The sequence below is a fragment of the Ciconia boyciana genome, chromosome 26 (assembly GCF_034638445.1).
Source record: "Ciconia boyciana chromosome 26, ASM3463844v1, whole genome shotgun sequence".
Lineage (NCBI taxonomy): Eukaryota > Metazoa > Chordata > Aves > Ciconiiformes > Ciconiidae > Ciconia > Ciconia boyciana.
Genome location: NC_132959.1, coordinates 2,369,346 through 2,392,684, shown reverse-complemented (window position 1 = coordinate 2,392,684; position 23,339 = coordinate 2,369,346). Strand labels below are relative to the sequence as shown.

The 23,339-nt window shown below is 47.1% G+C and overlaps 1 protein-coding gene and 1 long non-coding RNA gene across 12 annotated transcripts in view; one reads left to right on the top strand and one right to left on the bottom strand.

Moving 5' to 3' along the window:
• Nucleotides 1-6,179: 6,179 nt before the first annotated feature.
• Nucleotides 6,180-15,090, bottom strand: LOC140644180 (uncharacterized). Of its 8 annotated transcripts, none has more exons than XR_012039753.1 (9): nucleotides 14,714-15,090; nucleotides 14,039-14,087; nucleotides 12,485-12,512; nucleotides 12,022-12,234; nucleotides 11,620-11,677; nucleotides 10,825-10,864; nucleotides 10,649-10,729; nucleotides 7,806-7,841; nucleotides 6,180-7,102 (listed from the first exon to the last, which is right to left on the bottom strand). It is a non-coding gene; the product is annotated as an uncharacterized lncRNA (long non-coding RNA). The 8 variants fall into 8 exon arrangements; XR_012039757.1 differs by having other exon boundaries at nucleotides 6,180-6,962; XR_012039755.1 differs by having other exon boundaries at nucleotides 6,201-6,319; nucleotides 6,646-10,317.
• Nucleotides 15,091-15,163: 73 nt separating this feature from the next.
• The window catches only part of VPS45 (vacuolar protein sorting 45 homolog), a 29,759-nt gene continuing 21,583 nt past the window's right edge, over nucleotides 15,164-23,339 (top strand). Inside the window, exons 1-10 of one of the 4 annotated variants that reach the window (XM_072846766.1) lie at nucleotides 15,164-15,366; nucleotides 15,490-15,624; nucleotides 15,816-15,876; nucleotides 17,112-17,191; nucleotides 17,722-17,790; nucleotides 18,104-18,241; nucleotides 18,657-18,767; nucleotides 20,135-20,269; nucleotides 20,638-20,751; nucleotides 21,464-21,631. In XM_072846766.1, coding sequence (XP_072702867.1) covers nucleotides 15,274-15,366; nucleotides 15,490-15,624; nucleotides 15,816-15,876; nucleotides 17,112-17,191; nucleotides 17,722-17,790; nucleotides 18,104-18,241; nucleotides 18,657-18,767; nucleotides 20,135-20,269; nucleotides 20,638-20,751; nucleotides 21,464-21,631 — 1,104 coding nt within the window. In that variant the 5' untranslated portion in view covers nucleotides 15,164-15,273. The remainder of the gene's footprint in view (nucleotides 15,367-15,489; nucleotides 15,625-15,815; nucleotides 15,877-17,111; nucleotides 17,192-17,721; nucleotides 17,791-18,103; nucleotides 18,242-18,656; nucleotides 18,768-20,134; nucleotides 20,270-20,637; nucleotides 20,752-21,463; nucleotides 21,632-23,339) is intronic. The other 3 variants (XM_072846767.1, XM_072846765.1, XM_072846768.1) reach the window with 3 other exon arrangements.

The following is a 23,339-nucleotide window of genomic DNA, read 5'->3' as shown; positions in this document are numbered from 1 at the left end:
GCAAGGCAGGCACCGTGATAAATAAAAGTAAAATCTTCCCTGTTTTCTGCCAGTTCTAGTTTAAACCATTTCCACAGCTGGGAGAAATGGGTTTCTCAATTAATTTCCCTCCGAGGAGACGTACGAGGCCTCCGCACCCTTCATCGGTAGTGCCGGTACTGCCCTTCCGTCCAAAAGCAGGCGGCAGGCACGGCGATGGTGACGGTGACGGTGACAGCTGGCCCCCACGATTCAGCCGCTCCCGGGCTGACCCACGGCCACTCCGCAGCTCCCCAGCTCTCTCCTGGGCCTGATTCTTGTCGGCGTTAGCTGTTTTATGAATCCAGCACAATTTTTTTTATGTCCTCAGCATCCCTTCGGCTGAGCGTTCACAAGATTTTGAGCTCACCGGCTTGGCACGCCTGCTGCCCCTTTCACAAGGCCAGCTCGAGCGGTTTCCGTGAGCACGGAGAATGCGTTCGTGTCGTGTCGGCTCCGCTGCAGCCGGGGCACCGGTATCCCCGAGAGGATCGATGCAGCTGCGGCGGCAGCTCCTCTTGGCTAGTGCAAAGGGCTGTGCAAAGCCCGGGCCAGGCTCACATCTCCGCGGGGGCCTGAGCAGAAGCTGGGCCTGAAGGAGAAGCTGCAAATGGATCGTGGAGATTCAAAGTGCTGACTGCAAGGGTGCTGAATCTGTGCACAGCCTCCCCATTTCTCCGTTCGTATCTTCCTATCTCATACGGATGGGCAAGGGCTCTCTTCTTGCTCCCGTGTTCTCCCCTGCCGAACACCCTGCCCCCAGCTGGGACTTCTCCGTGCAACGCCAAACCAAACTGAGGAGTGTTAAACAGAAAGCGCTCGGGCAAACATAAGCCAGCGTTGCAGCTCAGCTCCTCTCTCCTGCAGTCGTCAGGGGCTGGTCTCCATCAGCTACGCCGTGTGCCATGTCCTCAAGCGACTGCGCACAACTCCACTTACCTACAGGCAACCCACCCGCCCGGGTGCTTTTCCTGGTGTTGCTCTTCCAGGCAGATGCTCCCGAGCGTCGACCCCGATTTCATCGCGAGCTCGGCAACTTTGTGCTCCTGTCACTGCGATTCGGAGCCTGCGGTGAAGCAGCCTTGTCCTGGGATCCTGCGAGACATCCAGCAATCGCAGTCATTCCCGTCAGTGGATGCTCTGACAGGTGAAACGTGGACGTGCAGGATGGTTCTTAAAGTACATCTTGGCACCTTGGTGGGAAACGGGGCCTGTCTGCAAAACGTGGGAGCAAGGGGAAGGGCTTTTTGGAGGAGAGGACAGGCAGCAGCCATGAGTCTAACGAGACGACTCACGATGCAGCCGAGGGGTGACCGGCTGAGCTACGAACGCTTTTCCAACCATTTGGGGGCTGACTTAAGGTGACGTTACTGTAGCGTTGTCATTACGGCAGTGCCGTTCGCAGGGGCACTGACCTGGGGTTGCGTCTTAAAAACGCCTGCAGCACCGTGCTCTCTCCTCGGCAAGGAGACAGCGCGGCAGAGGAGCCGGCCCTTGGTTTCAGCTTTTTCGCTGGAAACCAAGGTGACAGGAAAAGAGCAGCAGGCTAAACTCCCCGCCTACCTCCCCTGCACAACACCTAGGCAGGGAGCCGACGTGAGAGATTACGGAAAGCACAATGCCACCTTTGACGGCAGACACCGCAGTTCTCGAAATGACTGAATAGTTCAATTCTTGCTGCTCGCTATGGTGCCATCGGTCATTCGGGGTCACATTCTGGCGCGACGCAAGCAGGGACGGCTCCACTGAGCTGCGCGGAGTTTCACCCACCTACATCAGCTCCAGAGTCTGTTTATGGATTTCATTTGATTTTTTTTTTTTTTTTCATTCAGATGAAAGCTTTCTCAGAACTTCCTAATTGGAAATCTCGCAGCAGCTCCTGCACAAGTTGCTCCTCAGATGCCGGACAAATAATAGCGCTTTGCACTTCTAAAGAACCTTTCATCTGAGGATTTCAGAGGACTTCACATATGGAAATGCATTAACCCTTCCAGCAGTCCCCAGTTTGATTCCAGTCACTTTACCAACGGGAAGCAGCCCTCACTTCTGGGAGGTTAAGGGGCTCGTTTGCATTCCCAGTGGGTCAGGCTGGTAAAGGAGAGCGGGATTCCCGATATCCAGCCCTAATTGCCAATAGCGGAAGGTGAAAATCCTGATTTTTCCAAGTCTGGATGGTCTACTACCAACTGCTCCTGTTGATCCGCAGAGTCTGAGCATCGCCGCGGGTTCATCCTGCTGGGGACGTGAGCAGTGCATGGGCAGCACAGCCGGGAGCAGACGGGAGATGGGGACTGCGGTGATCCCTGTGATGGAGCGCGGTCAGACCGGCCTCGGGGTGCTGGGTTTGGAGTAAGGCAAGGAGACGTGTGGGCTTGGACTTACTTGGGGGTGCCGTGGGGCAGCTGCTCTCAAGTAAGAAGGGAAATATAGAGAAGCCTCCTGAAGAAGAGAGTAGCAACGCCAGGAGGGAAGCCAAGGGGGAAGACATCGACCACCTCGGCTGAAAATCCCTGTTTTCACTCAGTTTCCTTGTGATGCGAGCAGAGCCTTCATCTGGTTATTTTAGCTGGATCATTGTCAGAAACCGTGTGAGAGGGAGGGCAAGACACGGGAAAAATGTGAGGGTGAGGCAGGGCTGGCGAGAGGCAGAGTCGGAGCTGCCGGCTGCGGTTCTGCTGAGGGAGAATCCATGTCTGGCTCTGCCGGAGTAGGCACACCCCAGGGTATGACCTTTTCTTTGGAAAATACCAAAGGAGAAGCAAATCGGAGATGATCGTGGGCCTATCGGGATATGTTTGGCTCACCCGTGAACTGTAAAGCTTAATTTTGTGACAGCTGGGGTGGACTGTCTGGCTTTTAATGCCTTGGAAATTAAAAAACCGTTGTAAGACAAAAGCTCATAACAACAGAGGTGAACTAAAGCCTCAAGTCACGCTTATCTCCCTCTATTGGCTGTTACTGTCCCTTCTGTGGAGGGTGAGGTAAAATGTATGTTTATATGAGGTTACTGACTTGGTGGCACAGAAGCCAGCGCTCGTTCAAGTTGCTGTAAAGCCCTGGGTGCCCCAGGACACGTCACCCAAGGTTCAGACTGGGTTTGCTCCCACGGGGACACGGGCCAGCGTCCCAGCGCAGCAAAGCCCCCGTGCAGCCCCACTGTGTCCGACCAAGGAGCTGATTTTCAGGCTGGCTGCTGAGCTTGAGTTACCGAACTGCGCCTGCTCCACAACAGCAATCCTCCTCTCCTCCAGCAACGAGGAACGAACCCAGAGCTTCATGCAACAGGCAAAACGTAGAGGTTTTCCCTTTCTTCTGAAGCTTCGGGCGCCGGTCATCAGCAGAATTAATGCCCAACGTAGCATGGGGCTGATATCCAGACTGCTAAAGCAGCAGTTAAACGCCCGTTGTCCTTACAGCATCCGCAGCATGACACACCAGCACCGTTACGGTGCTTTACATCACGGATACAAAGGAAGATTAAAGCGTGGTCTCGACTGAGTGCAATGACTCGCCTGGATTTGCTAGGGGACGTTAGGATAAATAAGAAGAGTCCCATAAAGAGGATCAGGGCTCGGAGTAGAGGGGGATAAAGACAGAGGAGCAGATGGCGAGCATCGCCAAGACACCGAAGAAGTGAGGCGAGGCACTCGTGAGCCCAGGACCGCTGTTGTCAGGGCTTTGTATAGAAATCATTTCACTAGTGAAGGAAGCACAGTGATCGGAGACACAAAGTCTTTTCAGCTTAACTTAGGCTTGACCGGTTAGGTCTGGACTGATTTGTGAAGAAGATGTTTAAAGGCCTCAGCTAGCAGGGTTATGAAAGAGCTTTTCTTGCCTTAAAACTCACTTGACTTTCCCCAAAAAACCTTCCGGAGTGGCCAATTAACTCAACATAATTGGCATGTGTATGCAGTTTCCCAAAGACAGTGGATGAGGTTCTGGACCCAAAAGGACCTTTGCTTGTTTATTTGCTTTCCACCTCCCCCCGTCACTGTTAAAAGGGGAAGCACAATAAGATTATGAAAAAATAATGAGGTGAAGTAAACCATTCCATGTAATGAAGTGTGCTCGTTTTCCAAGGCCAACAGGAAACCACAAGACTTACTGTAGGCCAGCTCAATAGATGCAGAAATTGTTCCCAAGGCAGTTAAATGGAGTTACTTGTATTTACTAATGAGAGATAATTGAGTAGGAAAAAAGACATGCCTACTCATGGTGCGATGACTTTTTTTTTTACTGTTAGAAAAGCTGAGGGTTAAATGGCAGCTGACAAGCAAAGCCAATAGGAAAACAAACTAATTTTTGGCTTCACAGGCCTGAAACTCTTCAAAGATGGAAACTCATCCAAACCTTATTTGCCTTGCCAAGAGCCTCTGTTTTATGTAGCACTTTTCCTCAGGAGACCTGAACGCTGTGGCAGAAGATGTCTCGGACACGAGCTTCGTTCCAGAGTGTAAGAACTGAGGCAGAGGGAAAGGGTTGGGATTTTCCCAGGTCACAAGAAACCAGATGCAGAGCCAGGACCGCGACTGGTACGCTGTAAACTTTCTATCTCACGGGAGATAGATAGGTAAAGAAAATTATTTTGTATTAATGAAAACCAGAGGAAGAAAAACATCATGAGACATACAGGCACAATTGTTTCTAAGCAACTAGTCTATTTTTCAAAGTTTGCATGAGTTTCGGCTCCCTTCTGCTGGCAGTCATCTGTTTTTCCTCTCTCCTGTAACTAACGTTACGACCCTTTTACCGACACGATAGGAAGATGATTTTGTTGCTGAGCCGAAGATGTTCGTTTCTAGGAGCAAATGTTCGGTTCTTGGCCCGTTTCCAGAGCTGGACTCCCTCACGCCACGGGTTGATTTGGCCCCTGGATGCCACAAGACACACGTGGATGGGGTGAACGGGACTCAAGGGAAACGCTCTCGGTATTTCTTTGGTTAAAAGATTGCTGCTTTTAAGAAGTATGCAGGGAGACGACCGATGAACTGATGTGCTGTTTTTCACGGCACACACATACATTTCCATTTCCTCAATAGAAGGGAGCTGACAAAACGGTGTGAGCTGTCCGTGGCTGGATGCCTGTAGCCGGTCCGGTCCCCCTGCGGCATCGCCGTTGGCTTCCACCGCAGCTTTGCACATGAACCAGTAATAGGATGTGCAGAAGGATTATCTCCTCTTCTGACTTGATACCTGATGATGTGGCTTTCTGCAGTTCGGCTCTCTCGCACCAGCAGGCAGAAAGCTTTAGAACTGGAACATCGTACGTCAGCTAACGGGTTCGTCAGGCACAAATGACATTAGTGGGAAGCAGACGCTGACATCAGAATGGCCGAGACATCTGGCTCGAAGGGGCACATCTGAATTTTTCTAACTCGGCATGTCTGGTTTGCAACTGGTACCGAGAACACATAAACCAGGGAGCTATTCCACGGCATTGTTTGCATCAAGATGGTTTCCAGCCTCCGATTTCACCCTGAATCTCTGGATTTCGTTTATGAACTTGTGTTCAATCAGGCAGTTCGAGCTGAGCAGTTGTGCGTGAGCGTTGCAACCAAAGTCAGGGCTGAAACCGTGCCTGTCTTAGAGTAGGAAGAAATAAAGGAAGCACAGTCTGCTCCAGTAACGTTACTGGTTTGATACGTGGGTTAAATATAAAATACCCATTTGGAATATATTCCACGTGAAGCGCGAGTCTGGGGAGTTTCTCTGAACAGGAGGAACTCTTCCCACGTCAGTCCCCGGTTTTTGCTGTTTCATGGGACAGCTATGCAAATTTGGTGAAAGCACTAATATTATCTGCTAGAGCAGAGATGGTGAAAAATTATTTTCCTACGTTAAGAATGAAGCAGAAGCATTTTAAAGATGTGAGACAGACCGGGATGTGAATCAAAGGTTGCAGAGAGGAGGAATTTTCTGTTACGTGGTAGCGTGTGATGTCCCAGGAAACGCAGACCGCCTTGGCCTCCTTTCTCTTTGAAACAAGAAGAGGAAAATGGACTCCTTTTTAAATAATCAAGATAAAATTTGATCTCTTAAAGTAGACAGCACGGTAATCCTGCGACAATCCTATTGACTAAACTTAGGTACCAAAATCTGCCCCTGAAGCTGTTATCGTGCTGTTTAAATAGTAATTGGACTAGAGTAATTATTAGCGAGATTAAGTAGATTTTTATTTATACAAATATATATTTGAATGAATTCTTAAGGAAGATTTAAATTAGAAACAATGTCAAATGTTACGCTGTCCAGCAACAAGTCCCGTTGACATTAAACTGCTCTTCCACCATGCGAAGTCCTCCTGTGAGAAAGGAAAATTGTAAAGATTTCCTCAAAATAAAAATACAGTTGCTTTAAATGTCTTACCTGCAAATAACAGATAAATATCCTACAAATAAGATGGACATTGGCACTCTCAGTAATTAATAAAATGATCATTGGGACTATTTTTACCCTGGAATATTTCTTTTCTGTTAGTTTATCATGTCCGTTATTTGATAATTTGTAGAAGTGGTAGACGGGTACAAATCCACCGACTTCTATGTAGATGAAATGTAAATACGAGCAAGACCCAGCACGACAGCCAACAAACGTTTTGCCGCATCATCCTCGAAACGACCGAGTCACCTGCATCCCACACGGACCTTTTGCAGGTGGGGAAAAGCCACAGTGGAAGAATAATTGTGGGAGTCGAGGAGCTTGGACTAAGAAACCGCGAGGGCCATCCCGTTCTTGGGCTCGCCAGGAGAGCACGTCAGAGTTCGGGACTGTCGCCTACTATGAGAGCCTTCGACTTCGGGCAACTGCAGATTTTCTTGTGATTTTCTTGCAGTTCCCTTTTGTCCACAGTTCCCAAATTCCACCACACCCTTTGGTATGAATCAAATTGGTCAGGAGGGTTCTAGGGCTGATGTGGAGACCAGCGCCGCGGTATGTTGGCAAAGCTTCGACAGAGGAAGGGGAAAAGGGAAACAGATTAAAAAATCAGTACCGTCTGACCACAATTTTCTGGATTCATACGAAGCCAAGGTATTTCAATTACGTGGGCCGGTGACTCTTCGCTGGTGACTCTTCACCCATCCAGCTAAGTTTAGAAGGCAAATAAAGATATAAAGATACTAAAGATAAAATCTGCATCAGGAGATTTTGAAGTAAATGAACTAGGTAATCCTTCCAAAGCTTGATGTTGCTAGGCTAGCGTAGCTCTAATTTGTGTTCAGTATTGCTGTTTGTTTGTACTTTTCAAGAAGGCGCTCGGATCCGTCCATTATCATTATTATTTTATGCATCTGTATTACGGGAGCTTGCGGGCTCTCGGTGCCAGCCCAGCTGCTAGGCTCTGCACTGAGGCAGAACACAAAGTCCCTGACTCAAAGGTATTTTGAAGAGACATTAAAAATGCAATCCCTTCTCTGGCAATTTAAAACCAAGCTCCAGCAGCAGAGGACAATTGACAACTGATTGTCTCTTTTTCTCTGGTCGAATGTCTTGTAAGCATTAGACTTTATTTTCAGACGTGCTTACTGCCACCTAAATTTGCCTGAAAAATCAGTCCCCAATGTCTCAACGTGGACATTCAAAATGATGAAGGAGAGGCACTGTTACCGCTTTTGATGTAATAACAGGTTTCAACAACAAAAAGTAGAACTTAGGCTATTTTTGTATCTGTCTTACACGTTTAACGTGAACATAATTTACAGTCTACGTAGCAAGTTGTGGGGTTTTTTTTTAATAAACCTGCTGTTTTGCTAGCGCTTTTAGTATGCATTCATTCTGTTACACATTACCTCGAGCTTTCTTCACCTGTCTGAGCTGCAACAATCCTGTAAGGAAAGAAGATCCCCCCTGGGTAATTACATGAATTTTAAATCCCTTTTGATAGTAGAATATTAATGTTAAAATAACAAAATAATTCTTGCATTATACTTTTGATTTGTAATTCATTTAGTCAAATCTATCTCTGCAGAAAAATGGCAAAGGCACAAAAGGCATTTGTATTCCGTTAAGGACAATTACAAAGATGTATTTAAGAAGGAGACAACACTCTGGACTTATTTAGTTGAAAAAAAAAAATCACTGACATCATTACAAAAGCATTTCCAAGGAAACCGGACTAATAATTAAATGGTAAGTACTTTCCAGACACTAAATAATTTAAAATCTAAACAAGGCCAGAAAACAATAGGATGCAATTAAATACTGATTTTTTATTTAGTTTGCAATTATCACGCCTATAAAGCAGCACCTTGTGCCGTGAGTACCCCCACTAACTCCTTATGTGAGGCGTCAGTCAGTTGGAATTTGAGAAGTAAAATCAGGTAGTATTTTTTCTAGAGAAATCCTGAAATCTAGTAATTTTTCTATTTTTTTCCCTAGAGAAATCCTGAAATCTAGAAAAAACCAGTGGTTTTTCTAGAGAAATCCTGAGCCATCTAAAGCACACAAATCTTTTTTTGGATAAAGTTCTGTACGTATGCAAAACTTCCTGGCCTCTACCCGCTCTGCAGGAAGAGGACCCAAAGTATTTTGAACAGTGAAATGAAATTTAAAATGGGATCTCAGCTGGCAACCGAAGTCCTTAAAAGACAACAAACGTGTAGGTTACTTGATGAAGAAAAAGGGGAGTTGCTTAATTGGAAGCGAAAGGCAGGATTTATTCATTTATCCATTCTTCTATAAATAGCGATCCGGCAGCAAGGGTGCGCTGGCTCTGTTTCGTGCAGCCCCTTTTTAGCTCTGTCCCTCTAGGAATAGCACCTAATCCCAGCTGCTGTTCTTACTGCGATTAGCAGGACCGAAGGCTGTTCTGGGTGCTTGAACATCAACCAGAGCCGGTCTTCTTGAAGAGGAGCATTACCTAATTTCCAGTAAAACTAGGTAACATTCTCGTACTTTGAACCTGGCAGGACACTCCTCTGATTTACCAAGCTCTCCTTGGTACAAGCACAAATTTAAAAACCTGTGTGATTTTGGGCGTAAGGAGCGGAAGGATGGTGATGGAAGAGGGAGAGGTGGGAACTGTGCGAAGGGAGGAGCAGGGGGGAAGAGCTCTCAAAAGATGGGATTTGTAAAAGTGTACGAAATGGGTGATATGGACAAATAAAAAAGCTGTAATGCCAGCTCTCAGTTTCCTACGTAGGAACATAATCTGTGTCAGTTCTTTCCCTATGGTTGAAACGGATGAGAAACAGTGGGTTGTCCAAGAAAAAGGAGATGTTTCTGTGCGCTAATATCACAGAATCACAGAATCGTATAGGTTGGAAAAGACCTTTAAGATCATCGAGTCCAACCGTAAACCGAACACTGCGAAGCCCACCACTACACCATGGCCCTAAGCACCTCATCCAAACGGCTTTTAAATCCCTCCAGGGATGGCGACTCCACCACTGCCCTGCGCAGCCTGTTCCAATGCTGGAGAACCCTTTCAGTGAAGTAAAATTTCCTAATATCCAGTCTAAAATATCAATGATGGGGGAAAAAAAAGAGGTACAATATTCCCTTGTCTCTTTTACAGCCTGGTTTTAGCCCTCCCATGCCAGCACACCCTGGGCCAAAGCTACGGTGCTTCTCCTGAGCCTGCCTGGTGGAAGCTGCGCTGCATGCCAGACTTCCCCAGCAGCCTCCCGCCGCTTCCAACAGCCCGGGCTCAGATCTTATGGCCTGAGCCCATGTGGTAGGATCATTTTCCCACAGGAAGAGCAACAAGGTCCCCTGACCTTCAGGACCAGGTTCTTTTTTCCCAGACCCCTCTCTCTCTCTGGCAAGACGTATCGAGATTTAGCTACGCGACTTCCGCGAATTCGGTGACCCACGTATCGCAGCTACGCACAGAGTCATCCCAGATCTATTAATGCTGTGCAGGCATTTTCCATCACGCTGCCAAGCAGATCTCTTCCTTACAGCTACATCTTGCGACCGACCCCATTTGTCATTCCCTTTTACTGCTTTTGCACTACAACTGGTGAAAAGCAGCTTGAATGATATGCCTTGCGCGGCACGGAAAACGAAGCAGCGAGACGTAGCCGTTGCTTGCTCACGCTACTGGTTTTAAACTCCACGGGAGTGCCACGGGACGCTGAGCCCGCGTCGCTGAACGCATCGTGTACCCAGCCAGCTTCACGTTATTTTGGGGCATTGCTGCATCGCAGCAGCATCCCTCCAAATACAACAGCTATGACCAATAAACTGTGTTTAATTCTGTGCAGTCAGTGTTTTCCTAGTGCCACCAAAGCGTTTAGCCCTGAAGAGGATGCACAGAATTTCCTTTCCGCTGCTCCGCAGGCGCCCTCTGTCTGAGTGCTGCAGGAATTCAAACACAAATAAAATCGCTTTTAAAATGCCACCAATGATCTTTTGCGGTTTTCCCCAGAAGCTGCACGTTGGGGCTATTTATGTTTAATTGGTTATTTAATCTAAGCTGCTACAAGCTTTTTCAATTCCAGTGCTTTAATTAAAACTGAGAATTAGATGATACTGACATGGGGTGTCAATGCTTTTCAAAATTTTTTTCCTAAAACAAAAGAAATGAAAACAAACATTTTACAACTCAAACCTAAGTACTTTAAATAAAAAAGGATGCATATGTAGCCACCGGTTTTGTGAAAACACCTTGGAATGCACCCAAAATTACCTTTATCTAGCAGGCAAATGAATCACCTTAGCATCTTGAAAAGCTTGGGTTTTCACTTAATCATTTTTCTAAGCCATCCAGCTAAAAAATGAAATTTCAAAGGTGATGATGTAATACATTATCTCATGTTGTTATTCCGAGAGGGGTTGGTAAAGCAAACGTTTCCCATTGCTCACCTCCTATGTTTGGTCTGTTTCCTCGGTGTTCTCTTATCTGCTAAGTTAAAAATAGAAGCGCAATCACTTTAACGTTTCGAGTTACCTGCAGACCGTGTGCTTCACATCCCAGTTATGACTCTGAATGCAAAACATTTTTGTTATTGTTTCTTTTAAACCAAATAACACTAGTCAGACTCCAAATACTGGACAAATATTTTCATTCTAAATCACTTCCAGTGGCTAGCAAGCAGATAGGAAGCGTATCGCTATCGTATGTAACTGAACAAATATAGACCGGTTTTACATATAAAGAGGAACATTCTTTGTGACTCTTTTCAGCTGTTCTTTCAGAGGTTAAAAAGAACATACTTGGGCCGCCAAGGTGCTTCAACTCTTCACACTAAACCAGAGACACGGTCCATTTTATAAGCAATCGTAAAAAGCGAGGTATTTTTTACAAGGCTTAAGAAGGCCACTGTGGAGTTCACACAGAAGGCTTGCACTTCTCCTACGCCTCCCTAGCAAGTGTTTCTCTGATGCAGACGGAGCAGAAAAGGGCTGGTTTATAACTGGTTTCCCTTTGCTCCGTTTTGGGATACAGGGTATCTTTTAACCGTTTCTGCTGCTTGCCTAGTCCCTACAAACCAATGGCACAAACTCCAGTCACGTTTACAAGTCACGTCTCCAGGGCTTCCTTCCCTTCCTCTGACATTTTTCACGTCACAGCAGCACGTAGCAAAGCTGTACGTTTTAGAGGACGTTTAGTCTCATTAAAACGCTCTCAGAATTTTTTTTAAGTGCTGACATATTTACCCAGAAATTGGTGCCGTTTAAGTAGTTGGCTATCTCACCGGAAAGTCTCTCGATCTCACTTTGAAAACAAAGCAAAATGCAAATAGATGAGTTACTTGTCAGAATGATTCTCAAGTACAAAGCTGATAAAGACATCAATCTGTCACAGAACTTTAGCCACCAGAAATTGGAAAGATTTATTAATCAAGGCTGAAATCCGCTCTGCCCTTCTAAACCACAAAGCCACATTAGTTTAGTGCAGCTGTATATCACTGCAACCCAACGTAAGATAATTCTCATCCTTACTTTTCATACTCTTCTTTCCTTAACACCCAATTTTGGAAGAAAAAGGAACGATACATTATTTTTGCTACCCAAACTAAAAGATGAAGCTCTGTTTACCAAACTCACAGTAAAACTCACCATTATTTTCCAGCCAGATGGGTTAGAAAGATGGGTACAAATGATTCCACTGATATCTTAATAGACTTTTCTTTCATTTCAGCACGTTTGGCCATGAGTTATTTCTGTGCCTGACGGTGGCAGTTATTGCGAAACAAGGGCCTAAGACAGCTAGCCTTTCCACACGGATTTCTGCGCAAATTCCAGTTGACTTAAAGGGAGGCTTCGACACTTCTGCAAATAAGAATGTTTTCTGGGCAAGAATTCAAGTAATCTAAACTACATTTTGATCCCACCTAGCTTGTTTTATTGGCAGTTAGTTTTATAAGTCTACACAATTATTTTTTTCCCATTATTTTCCTTCCATGCTTTTGTATTAAAAGATTTTTAATAACAAATGTTTGCTCTTCAATTCAGTTTCTAATTTATGAGATGTTAATGATAAAGAATTTCCTGTTGGGAAATGCTCAGGTGGATAACATACCTTTTGTTTTATATCACGGTCTTGAGTTCTGAGGAAGAGAAAACAGAACAAAAATGGCAATGAGCACAAATATAGAAACACTAACAGCGAAGTCTCTGTATACTGGAAAACCAAAGGTCTTAAACTGATGTGCGTGATTATTCCCTCAGCAACTGCAAAAAGATGTCGTACAACAAACTGCCTACACAGTTAAATCAAAATGTAAAGTGTACTGCATTTTTTAGCTTCCTATTTTCTGTCCTCAAAGCGTCCATTTCCTGGACCTGGGATAGGAAAAAAACGTTGTGTTTTGAACATTCAGATCAGTATCAACTTCGTACATCCTTGACGTCAGCTTTCTTGAGGGCTGATTGAGCGTCTTGGATTTTAAAATACCTGTAACTTTGCCTGTTAGTCTTTATGTTGCCTGCTGTTCCGAATTACAATACAAAACTGATGCCAAACCAATATAATCTCATAAAGTGAATAAACATTCTGCTAGCACTGACTGTATCTCTGCTATTGCAATGTTTATGGCTTTCCAGATGCAAGTGAGAATACAAAAATATGTGATTGTTTCAGGGTCAAGGATGTTTTTTCTTTAAATTACAATAAACGCTGGAATGCGCTAGCTACCTGATGGCAGAAATGACAGCAGCTAAGAGATGTTTGCTTAGACATGATGTATACGTTGCGGAGGGTCAGTATTATACTCACTAAATCACGCTGGCAAACAAACTACAATCAAATCCGAATGCCTCGAGTGAGTCTGCGTGCTCAGACTAAAGGGAAAGATTTTAAGGTGGTTGCCTCCTGTGTTTCAGAGACACAGCTGCATTTTTCCTCCATCCAGGCCAAGGAATAGTGAAAAGACACTCGGGCACCTGCTTTTCTTGATACCAAGCAAAATGGTTGCTTTCCCTTTCCTCTGGAATGTTTTCATGCTGTTTACAAACATGAAACAACTCTGGCAAAACAAAGCCTTGTCTTAACCTTAACGTGGTATTGCTTCAACATCCATCTTTACAGCAATTGTATGGATTTAAAAGCCAAACTTCCTCAACTCACTTCATCAGGCTATTTCTCATCACTTGACTACAATAGCTTTTTGCATACAGTAGCTGGGATTTCTAAATCTCACCCCATTTACTCTCTAGAAAGGTAAAAGACTGTGGCTTATAAGGCGAGAAAATATGAGGTATATTCAGCTTAATGTAGCCAGGGGAAGTATGACCCTTCTGAACAACTCCGCTACACCACGGTACGAACAAACTTCACGTCTCATCTCCATAGGCAAACTTATTAGTCTGCATATCGCTGATGTATTGTGAACGTCTCAAGAATGCTTTCATAAATATTCCTCACCGACTGGCTGCTGTGTAAAAAGGAAAAGATTTCATGGACACGCCTCTTTCTCTGATCTTTATTTTTCCTATAAAATACAAAAATTTTAAGCTATATCCCTACTTCCGTAATGTATTTTGATGTATATTAAATGTAAATCAAGCAGAACAAAAGATGAACTATAAGCATGGAAGAGTTCCTTTGTGTCAGCTTTTATGAAAAGGTACTTACAAGATTTGCAAATAGCTTTCATTTTTCATCAACACCTGCTCACCATTTTCTGTATAAAACATGCACGTTAGATGATTACATTTTTATGAACGTAATAGCCCTTTTCCAAAATTGTCATACTCAGGAATAATAATAGCAGCAGAATAAACAGCGCTGAGACCCGCTCTTTTAAAGGTTAGCAAAATGGGTATCAGCTCCAGTCACGCGAGTTATCCCATGAAGGTCAACCGCTGCGCTCCCCATCCTGGAGATGAGAGACGCAGAGGGGGAGCGGCGGCACGGGAGCGCCCTCCCCTCCCTCCCTCTGCCCCCCAAAACCCTGCTACCGCTGCGGGGCTTTTTTAAGACATAAATTACAAATTTGGGTTGCTTTTGGAAGCCAAGCTGGCTGGCTGGCACAGGGCACGGACTTCAAAAGCCTGCCTAGCTGAGTAAGTACGGGGTTAGGCAGGGGTGCTGTGGCTGCGTGTCCCCAGGTTAACTGGGCTGGGGTCTGTCCCCAGGACGGACCCGCACCTCGGCACGCCGGGCACCCTCCCAGCCTCGCCTGGCCCAGGCCCAGACCTTCCCAGAGCTGGTGGGTTATACTGGGGATAAACTCCTGGTCAGAAAGAATCGCCCTGATCGCTTGATTATGCACAAGACTGCAATGATGCTTTAATGCATCTTTTTTACCTTCCGTTGGCTGGAAAACAAGACTGTCAGCGAGGGTGCTGAAGGGAGGGAGCTACCTTCTTCCTCAGGGGGTGACACCGCGGGCAGGCGGCCTGGCAGCGGGCAGAGAGGCGGGCTGGGTGCCTGGCGGGGGAGAGGAGAGGCGGGTTTAGCCTCACCGCTGTCCCCCTCCCGGGACGTTTCCGTCCCCCTCCTCAGCTCGGCTCCCCCTCAGGCTGCCGGGGAGGGCTGCTGGGGCGTGGGGAGGGCGAAGGGATGAGACCGGGGCGGCTGCAGGATCTCCCCGAGGGGCACCGGGGGGCCGCGGCTGGCGGGGCCGCCGTGCCCGGCCGAGGGCGCAGCCCCCCCCGCCCCGCTCCGCTGGGGCCGGCCGCTGGCGGGGCGGGGCGGGGCCGGGCGGGCCGCGCCGCGGGGCAGGCTGGGAGTTGTAGTCCGGCGCCGCGCTCCGCCCAGCTGGCCCTGCGGCGGGCGGACTACAACTCCCAGGTGGGCGGCGGCGGCGGAGCGGAGCCGGGTCGAGCCGAGCCGAGCCGAGCCGAGCCGAGCGGAGCGGAGCCGAGATGAACGCGGTGCTGGCCGTCAAGCAGTACGTGTCCAAGATGATCGAGGACAGCGGGCCGGGCATGAAGGTGCTCCTCATGGACCGGGAGACGGTGAGCGGCGGGGCCGGGCCGGGGTGGGGGCCGCTGCTGGGCCGGGCGGCCCGGCGGGGTGCGGAGCGGCGGGGCCGAGGCCCGAGGCCCGGGGTGATGGGCGCTGCCGCCTCCCGCCCGCAGACCGGCATCGTCAGCATGGTGTACACGCAGTCCGAGATCCTGCAGAAGGAGGTGTACCTCTTCGAGCGCCTCGACTCCGCCAACAGGGAGGCGATGAAGCACCTGAAGGCCATCTGCTTCCTGCGGCCCACCAAGGTAGGGCACCGCCTGCGCTGCCCCTCGCCTCAGAGCCCGGCCGCGGGGATCGCCCTGCCCTGCCCTCCCCTTCCCTTCCCGCCTGGTGCAGGAGGGCCGGCGACGGGGACGGTCGGGGTGCAGGGGTCACTCCGGTCCCTTCGTATGCGACATTCCTTAAATCTGCTCTCCCCGGTGCTGTTTTCGTCCAGGAGAACGTGGAGTTCCTCATTCAGGAGCTGCGGAGGCCCAAGTACAGCATCTATTTTATTTGTAAGTATGTCCCGTGCTGTCCAGTAAGTCAGACTTGCCCGTCAGAGACCGACCTGACAGATGTGAGATGCTGTGACCGCTCCCACTGACAGACCTTTGCTAAAATGCTGAGAATGTGTGAATTCTAGTTTTTATTCTTTTTAGGTCACTCAATTCTATTAGCAAAGGCTACGTACGTACCAGATAAAATAATTAAACCGAAGTAACTTGTAAGAAATCTTTACAAAGCAACACCATAAATCTGCATTCCTCCGATACGGCTTATCCCTGAAAATTTCTGGGGTTTTAAAGCTTCATGTTGCTTCTTAAACATGAAAGAAGGCTAATGCTAGGGGTAAAGTGCCTTTATTGTAGGGAAAGCGGAGATGCAGTGGATGAGAGACTGGCCCAAAGGCTGAAGGTGAGTAATTCAGAGACAGGATTAGGTTAGACTTCACATCCCAGCGTTGGACTAAACCCGCTGCACGGCATCTTCTAATGCCCGGCATCTTCTAATGCCCGGCCTCTCAGGCAGGTGTTCCTCGCCCGTCCTGCGTGTGCCACAGAATATTCTGTGGTTTTGGAAACTAAGCAGAACAACTACAGCTGGTTTTGTGTTGACATCTAGTCCTCCAGCACAGGTATCGCTTGGTGAGACTCTGGGAAATGAGCTGAAGTGGCCTCTAGATGTCATTGCCGCTCTGCAGGAATGCAGCGAGGAGCCAGGCTCCAGCTGCATGAGGGGACGTCGGTTTGGAAAGGGTGGTGGTGACCTGCTGGCTCAGCGGTGCCAAGGAGCTCAGCAGAGATGTGGCTGTCACTGCGTTCAGCCATTTAATATTACTTGGTTTTTACGCATATAAATCTACTGACTACAACCGGGCTGTACGTGGTGTTGCTTCACTGGGCAGATGTTAGGACAGGAGAGAGCCAGTGCTGCCTTTCCAGCGCTGCCGCATCCCACGGGGCGTTTAATCCATCGCTGATCGTTACATGCTGATCCAGTGCTGCAGTCACGTACTGGATATTGGCACCAGAGGGAGAAAGCTGGACAGGGAATTAGCTCAGAGTATCCTTGCGAGGTGACTTCTGGGTTATAATGTCTGCATAGTAGTTGCGGGTGTAAGGTCAAGGGATCTCTGTTGCAATCTGCTCCTGCTCCAGGGGAAAATCTGGCCGCACTGTTCTGTGGTGTTCTTGTGTGTTACGTGTCACTCGCAGAGCCCGACTGTTCTTTCGCTGTTGTTTTCTTTCAGATTTCAGTAACGTGATCAGTAAGAGTGATGTCAAGTCATTGGCTGAGGCTGATGAACAGGAAGTTGTGGCCGAAGTTCAGGTGAATATTGAATATTTTAAAAAGATCTCCTAACCCCAAAGCACCAGCAAAGCGAACGTACAAGCTAACAAACTCAGATGTGGCAATGGGAGGACTCTGTAGTTCTTGAACAGTATGCAGCAGCACTGTGCGACAGCCTCGGATGGAAGAAAAGATGAATGTACACGTGGAGTTAAAAAGTACAAGAAAGAAAAACTCCCGTGTCCCCTGTTTCTCCCTGCCTTCCACTTGTCAGAGCCGTTGCTGGTTCTGCTGTCACCTGTGTTTCACAAGGCTGCTACATGTTTGTGGTGCTGACAAAGAGCTCCATACTCGAAAAATACACCCGACAACTTGGCAGTGGAGTTGTCAGCAGACGTGTAGGGATTTGAGAGGTTCAGCGTGGAGGAAGGAGAAATGATCGGAGTCAATGAGTCTGTGCATTGCTTAGGATTTTAGTGTTAATGTGGCTGATGCTGGAACATGTACTCTTGTAGGCTGAATAAGGGTTGGCAAGACACGTAACTGTATTTGCTTTCACTTGTTGGCAGGAGTTCTATGGCGATTACATTGCAGTGAATCCACACGTTTTTTCTCTCAACCTCTTGGGCTGCTGCCAGGTATGAAAAAATCTAATGCTGCTCCAGGGCCTTGTTTTATGGTTAATAGAGAGACCAGTAGCCACAACAAGCTGGGTGCGGTGGTGGGCTGCCCAGCAGGCAGACTGCTGCTGAGGGTCTGTAAGGGGGCGGCTGATCCTGACAAGTTGGCAAGGGGAGGAACACTGGGGAGTCCGGACTGCGGCCTCTGGTGTACCTGCTCCTTCAGTCAAACTACAGTTCGCTGTAAGACTTTAGGACTTAGAAATAAGACTTTATGTGAGAAGGAGTTTGGGGACGGCGCATCCGTACGAGATGCAGCCTTTCCTTCCAGGGTCGCAACTGGGATCCGGCTCAGCTGTCCAGGACAACTCAAGGGCTGACTGCTCTGCTTTTGTCTCTGAAGAAATGCCCCATGATTCGGTACCAGCTCTCTTCTGAGTCAGCAAAGAGGCTTGCTGAATGTGTGAAGGTATGGTGAGAACCTACAGCGATGTGAAATAAGTTTGGCAATGTACTTACATTTTGTTTAATTTTTTAACATATTGATGCATTTGAGAGAAATACCCTTTTCCCATCGATTCCTGTCAGTTGTGTCATTTACTTTGTTGCACGGCTTTGGGCAGGTCACATCCCTCGTCTCTGCCTGCTTCCAAGCAAAGAGCAGGTGAAGACCCCTGCTTCCTGCGAGTGTCATAAATTGCAGTAGGTCACCTGGTGCCTTTTGACAGCAGGTATTATTTCTTCATTAGCAGTGCAGACTAAGATAGCAGCACAACTTATTTTTCACCTGCTCTTCACTTTTTGTTCACCCATATCCAAACTAAGAGGAAACATTTTCTGGGTATACAGAAGATCAAGTGGCTTTTTTTTCCTTTTCTCGACAGCAAGTAATCACTAAAGAGTACGAGCTGTTTGACTTTCGGCGCACTGAGGTTCCTCCTTTACTTCTCATTCTGGACCGGTCTGACGATGCCATCACCCCACTTCTGAACCAGGTGAATCATCTCACGGTCGTGCAAGGCCTGAGATAGGAATGTGAGTTCTGGAAGCGCACAGAGCCCTGTGGCGGTAGCAGCAAGTCGGAGTTCACACCCTGGTGGGGCATGGTTTATATTTGAAAGGTAAAAAGTATTGTCTCCCGCCCCCGTTCTTTTTGAAATCCCTCTTTTATCTCGTGGCCTGATTAGTCAGACTGTTGAGCACGGATTGTGTGTGCTGGCTTCAGTGGCAGATGTAGCCAGCACCCTGGAAAACCAGGCCGCTTGCACTTCTGTAAGACACGCTTTACATTTGGAGTCCTCGTGTCTTGCGGTGACCTTTCCTTCCAAGGGTTTACTTGTATAGGCTGTTTGGCAGCACACGTACACAGTTATTGAGTGACCTTGCACTGGTGTGTTTCTCCCTCTGTGTTATCGACAGGCGGTAGTATTTACTATGTAGCTGTTGTGATTTTCTTTTTCTTTGCTGTGCTGCAGATTCTGGCATCAAACAGTCTGTTTGTCTCCTTTCATTTCTGTGGGGTACGCTTAGACGCAGGTCAGTCCGGCGACCAGGCAACGGCTGGAGCTGCAGCCAGGCTGCCTCAACAGCAGCCAGCGCTTCTGTAACGCTGGTGGTGTAGGAGCTAGTGGTGATACTGGTGTTACTGGAGTGATCTGACAGTCAGAAACCCAGCTCCCACCTGGTTTGTAGGGTGAAAGACTGCGCTCAGCACAGGGCACCAAAAGCATTATCTGCTATGTGGAGATTTTCTATCCAGAAGAGAGATTCAAATGAAAGTAGATGGGGTGTCGGGCATGTTGGTGCTCTGATCAGCTTTCAGTTTTCCCTCTAGATTCATATTAGTCTTCCCAGGATAAATATAGTAACTCACTGATGTGCAGAAACGCGCACTCCTGCTGCCTAAGAAGCAAAGGGGCGTGTAGGAAATTGTACAGTTTGTAACTGTGGAACCTCTGCAGCCAAAAATACATGTCCCTTCACAGCAGAGGAGGGGGAGAGAATGGTGGCAAACAGAACTGTCTGAACAGGAGCATTAATCCCCATTGCTCTTCTTTTAGAGCGTCGTGTCTTTTGAACGTACCTACAGTAAGCAGCCTGGAACGGGGTGGTTTTCCTTTGTGTTTGCACCAGTGCCTCTCACCATGGGATGCCCGTCTGATTATAACAGAAGTAGTATTTATTTATTATGGTAACGTTCTGGCAAGAGTTTGAGAAATGCAGACTTTGAATCTGCTGTGTGTTCCTAGAGGAATATAAACTGGCTTTGTTTGAATTCAGCCTGAAATCCATTAATTCTCCAATGCTGTTTATTATCTTACTAAGGTCATCATTTGCCTTTCTCTTTCACCATCCTTGTTAGTGGACGTACCAGGCTATGGTTCACGAATTGCTGGGGATTAACAACAACCGCATCGACCTCTCTCGGGTACCAGGGATAAGCAAAGATCTCCGAGAGGTGGTCCTGTCTGCTGAGAACGACGAGTTCTATGCCAACGTAGGTGTCTCAGTGGGGATCTTCATGAGTAGCTGGATCTGGGGATCCAGTTCCATTCTTGGTTTTGCCATGTGAAAGGGTTTTCCAGTGACTTTGAGCATCGGGGTGGTGATGTACTTTATAGCTTATGCAAGTGATGAAAATCAATGTGTAATGCAAGCAGCATCTGACATGAAATAATGTGTCTGGTTTATAGTTTTATTTCAAACCTGGACCAAAGGCAGAGCTGCTTGCTCAAGCTTGGGTCTCAGGGGAATGCTGTGCAATGGCACTTCAGTGTTTTGGGCACAGAGTGCCACTTTGTTCCAGTGGCATCAAGACTCGTGTTAGAACGGCTTTCTCTAATATCCCTGTCTTGTTCCGTGCAGAACATGTACCTGAACTTTGCAGAGATTGGCAGCAACATCAAGAATCTTATGGAGGATTTCCAGAGGAGGAAACCTAAGGAGCAGCAGAAGCTGGAATCCATAGCAGATATGAAGGTACGGACAATCTACACGTAACTGACTGGACTTTTAAAGTCCCATCCATTGCAGGACAGTGCAGATCACTACTGTCTGTACGCTGACAGTCCACACTATCGGTACCAACGGTTCAGATCTCTGCGGCGTGCTAGTTTTGTGGAGTGGAAACCTCCTTTTTGCACTGTGTTCATTACAATGGTGGTTTACTGAAGGCTAGAGACTTTGATAGGCCACTCTGCACCACTGCAGTGTGGTCTACAAGCTTGCTTGTTCTGACTGCTCTCTAAGCTGCTGCTTAGAGCTGGGAATCCCGAAGCCCTGCAATTGAACCGGTAAGCTCTGGTTTAAGTGCTTAGCTTACTCCAGTATGGCTGTGTGGACTTTCTATCTGAGCTGGGTCACTGGGCAACAGCTCAGAGCACAGGCTATTAATTCAGTCACTGCTCAAGATTTAAAGAATGCTGGCGATGTCTTTGGAGATACTTTCTGTATCCTTTTATTTTAAGAGTAAATAAAAAGTACATCCCTTCCAAAAATCTCCTCGTAATTGGAGAAATCCTACAGGCTCCTGGGATTGAGGTGCCTGATCATCCATATACCCGCACTGGTCTTGCTTATTTTGATGCAAGTTGGTTTAGACAGTTTATCGCTGGGTTGCACACATCCACCATCTCTTGCTGTCTCTTGCTTTTATTTCAAAGAACCGGTTGCTTTGGTTTCCCCATTGCAGGCATTTGTGGAGAATTACCCACAGTTCAAGAAGATGTCAGGCACGGTATCAAAGCATGTGACGGTAGTGGGAGAGCTCTCTCGACTGGTTGGTGAGCGGAACCTGCTGGAGGTGTCTGAAGTGGAACAGGAACTGGCCTGCCAGAATGACCATTCCAGTGCTCTCCAGGTACCTCGGGCTCAAAACCTAACCTTGATCCTTTGTCTGAATCTAGCTGGTTCAATCCTGTAACTCCCCTCTTGATGGAAGTTTGATACTGAAAGTCAGTGGGAGTTCTGCATGCAGGTATCCTGCAGGGTTGGGACATTAGATGCTAGAATTACTCTTCTCCTCCCCGTTCAGTTCAGATGGGGATGAATCATAGTTAATAACTGGCTTGAGAAGCATCTTTGCAAATTCTGTCTTTACATTTCACAGTACAACATTCCTTCATTATACGCAGTTGGTTGGCTTCTGGCAGGCTGCCCGTGCAGGCACCAGTAAAAAAAAAAAACCAACCACTTGGACCCCCGTGCAGAAGCTAGTTGTGTTTGTTGGGGAGGAGAAGAAATAGAATCCCTAAAATTGTCTAAACCAGACTATTCATTGAGGTGCTGGTCTACCTTTTTTTTTTTTAAATAAAAAACATGGAAAGCCTCTTAGATAAAAGATTTCTTTGCCAAAGAGGACTGAAAAAGCTTAACAGAGACTTCTCTTACAGCTGAGTATAGACTGAAGTTTTGACCCCATGCTGGCTTGTTGGATTCCATGACCTGACCTAGTATCTAACAGTATGTCCATAGTGATGAATCGTGGCTGCTGACTGTTCAGAGAAAATAGCAGTATTGTTGAGTGTGGCTGTATTATAGCAGGGTTCAACCAGCGACTTGGTATTAAAAACCGATTCCTTAATTTTTTATAGCTAAGGTAGAAGTTACACCATATAATGGACTCCTTTACACAATACTGGAGAGGCAGTTTGACTAGAACATGAAGATAAGCATCTTGAAATTCAACAGATTTGAAATACATGTCTTCTTTGCCTCTGTTGTTCTGTGCTCCAAGTGGGTGGCTAGGGGATAATATTAGACTCTTCAAGTACTCTGATCTATTACCAGATCCTGAGCTGATGTGAATCAGTATAGGCCTGTTGAAGTCATCGCAGCTATATAGATTGGTGAGCATATAGATACGATTCGATAGGTTATATTCGGTAGAATTTAGATGACTGAGTATTGAAGTGGGAAGGTAGCCATAAAATGCATTTGCTGAAAACAGCCTCAGAGGTTCTCTTGCTATATCATTGTTTCTAGATCAAGCTCTTGCAGTTTTAAAAGTCAAATATTTGAGTTCTAATCTGTCAGCCCATCGTGTCTGTGCTGTGATCTGTTATTTCTGATACTAACACGGCACAGAGCATTAGTGTTGAGACTTGGGTGCTTGGCACTGGAGACATTTGGAAAATGTTGGTCTACTTTTCTGTCTTTTATTAAATTATCTCAGATTCATTGAAGAAAGGGATGATGGGAACTTCTGGGGACGATGCAGTTGCATTACCAGCTCTACGGTTAAGAGAGTATGTGGCAGTGCTGGAAACTGGACAGGTCAGCCCCCACCCAGTGCCATACTGTCATGGCCAGGTGGTTACTGGAGTTCACCCTGGTGCTAATTCAGGTCTTAGTCTGCACTAACTAGGTAGTTCTGCAGTTTTTAAAGCAGGAAAGCTGCCTGCAGTTTGCTTACAGCCACATGCCTAAAGGGCTCTATTGTATTTCTAACAACTGAGACCGACTGGAAAACATGTAGCAGCTAGGAAATAAATGCAAAAACTATGGAACTGGTATCTTTCTACGTGAGAGATCAGTATCTCTAGCTGCACTGCCCCAGGCTGTTCCCT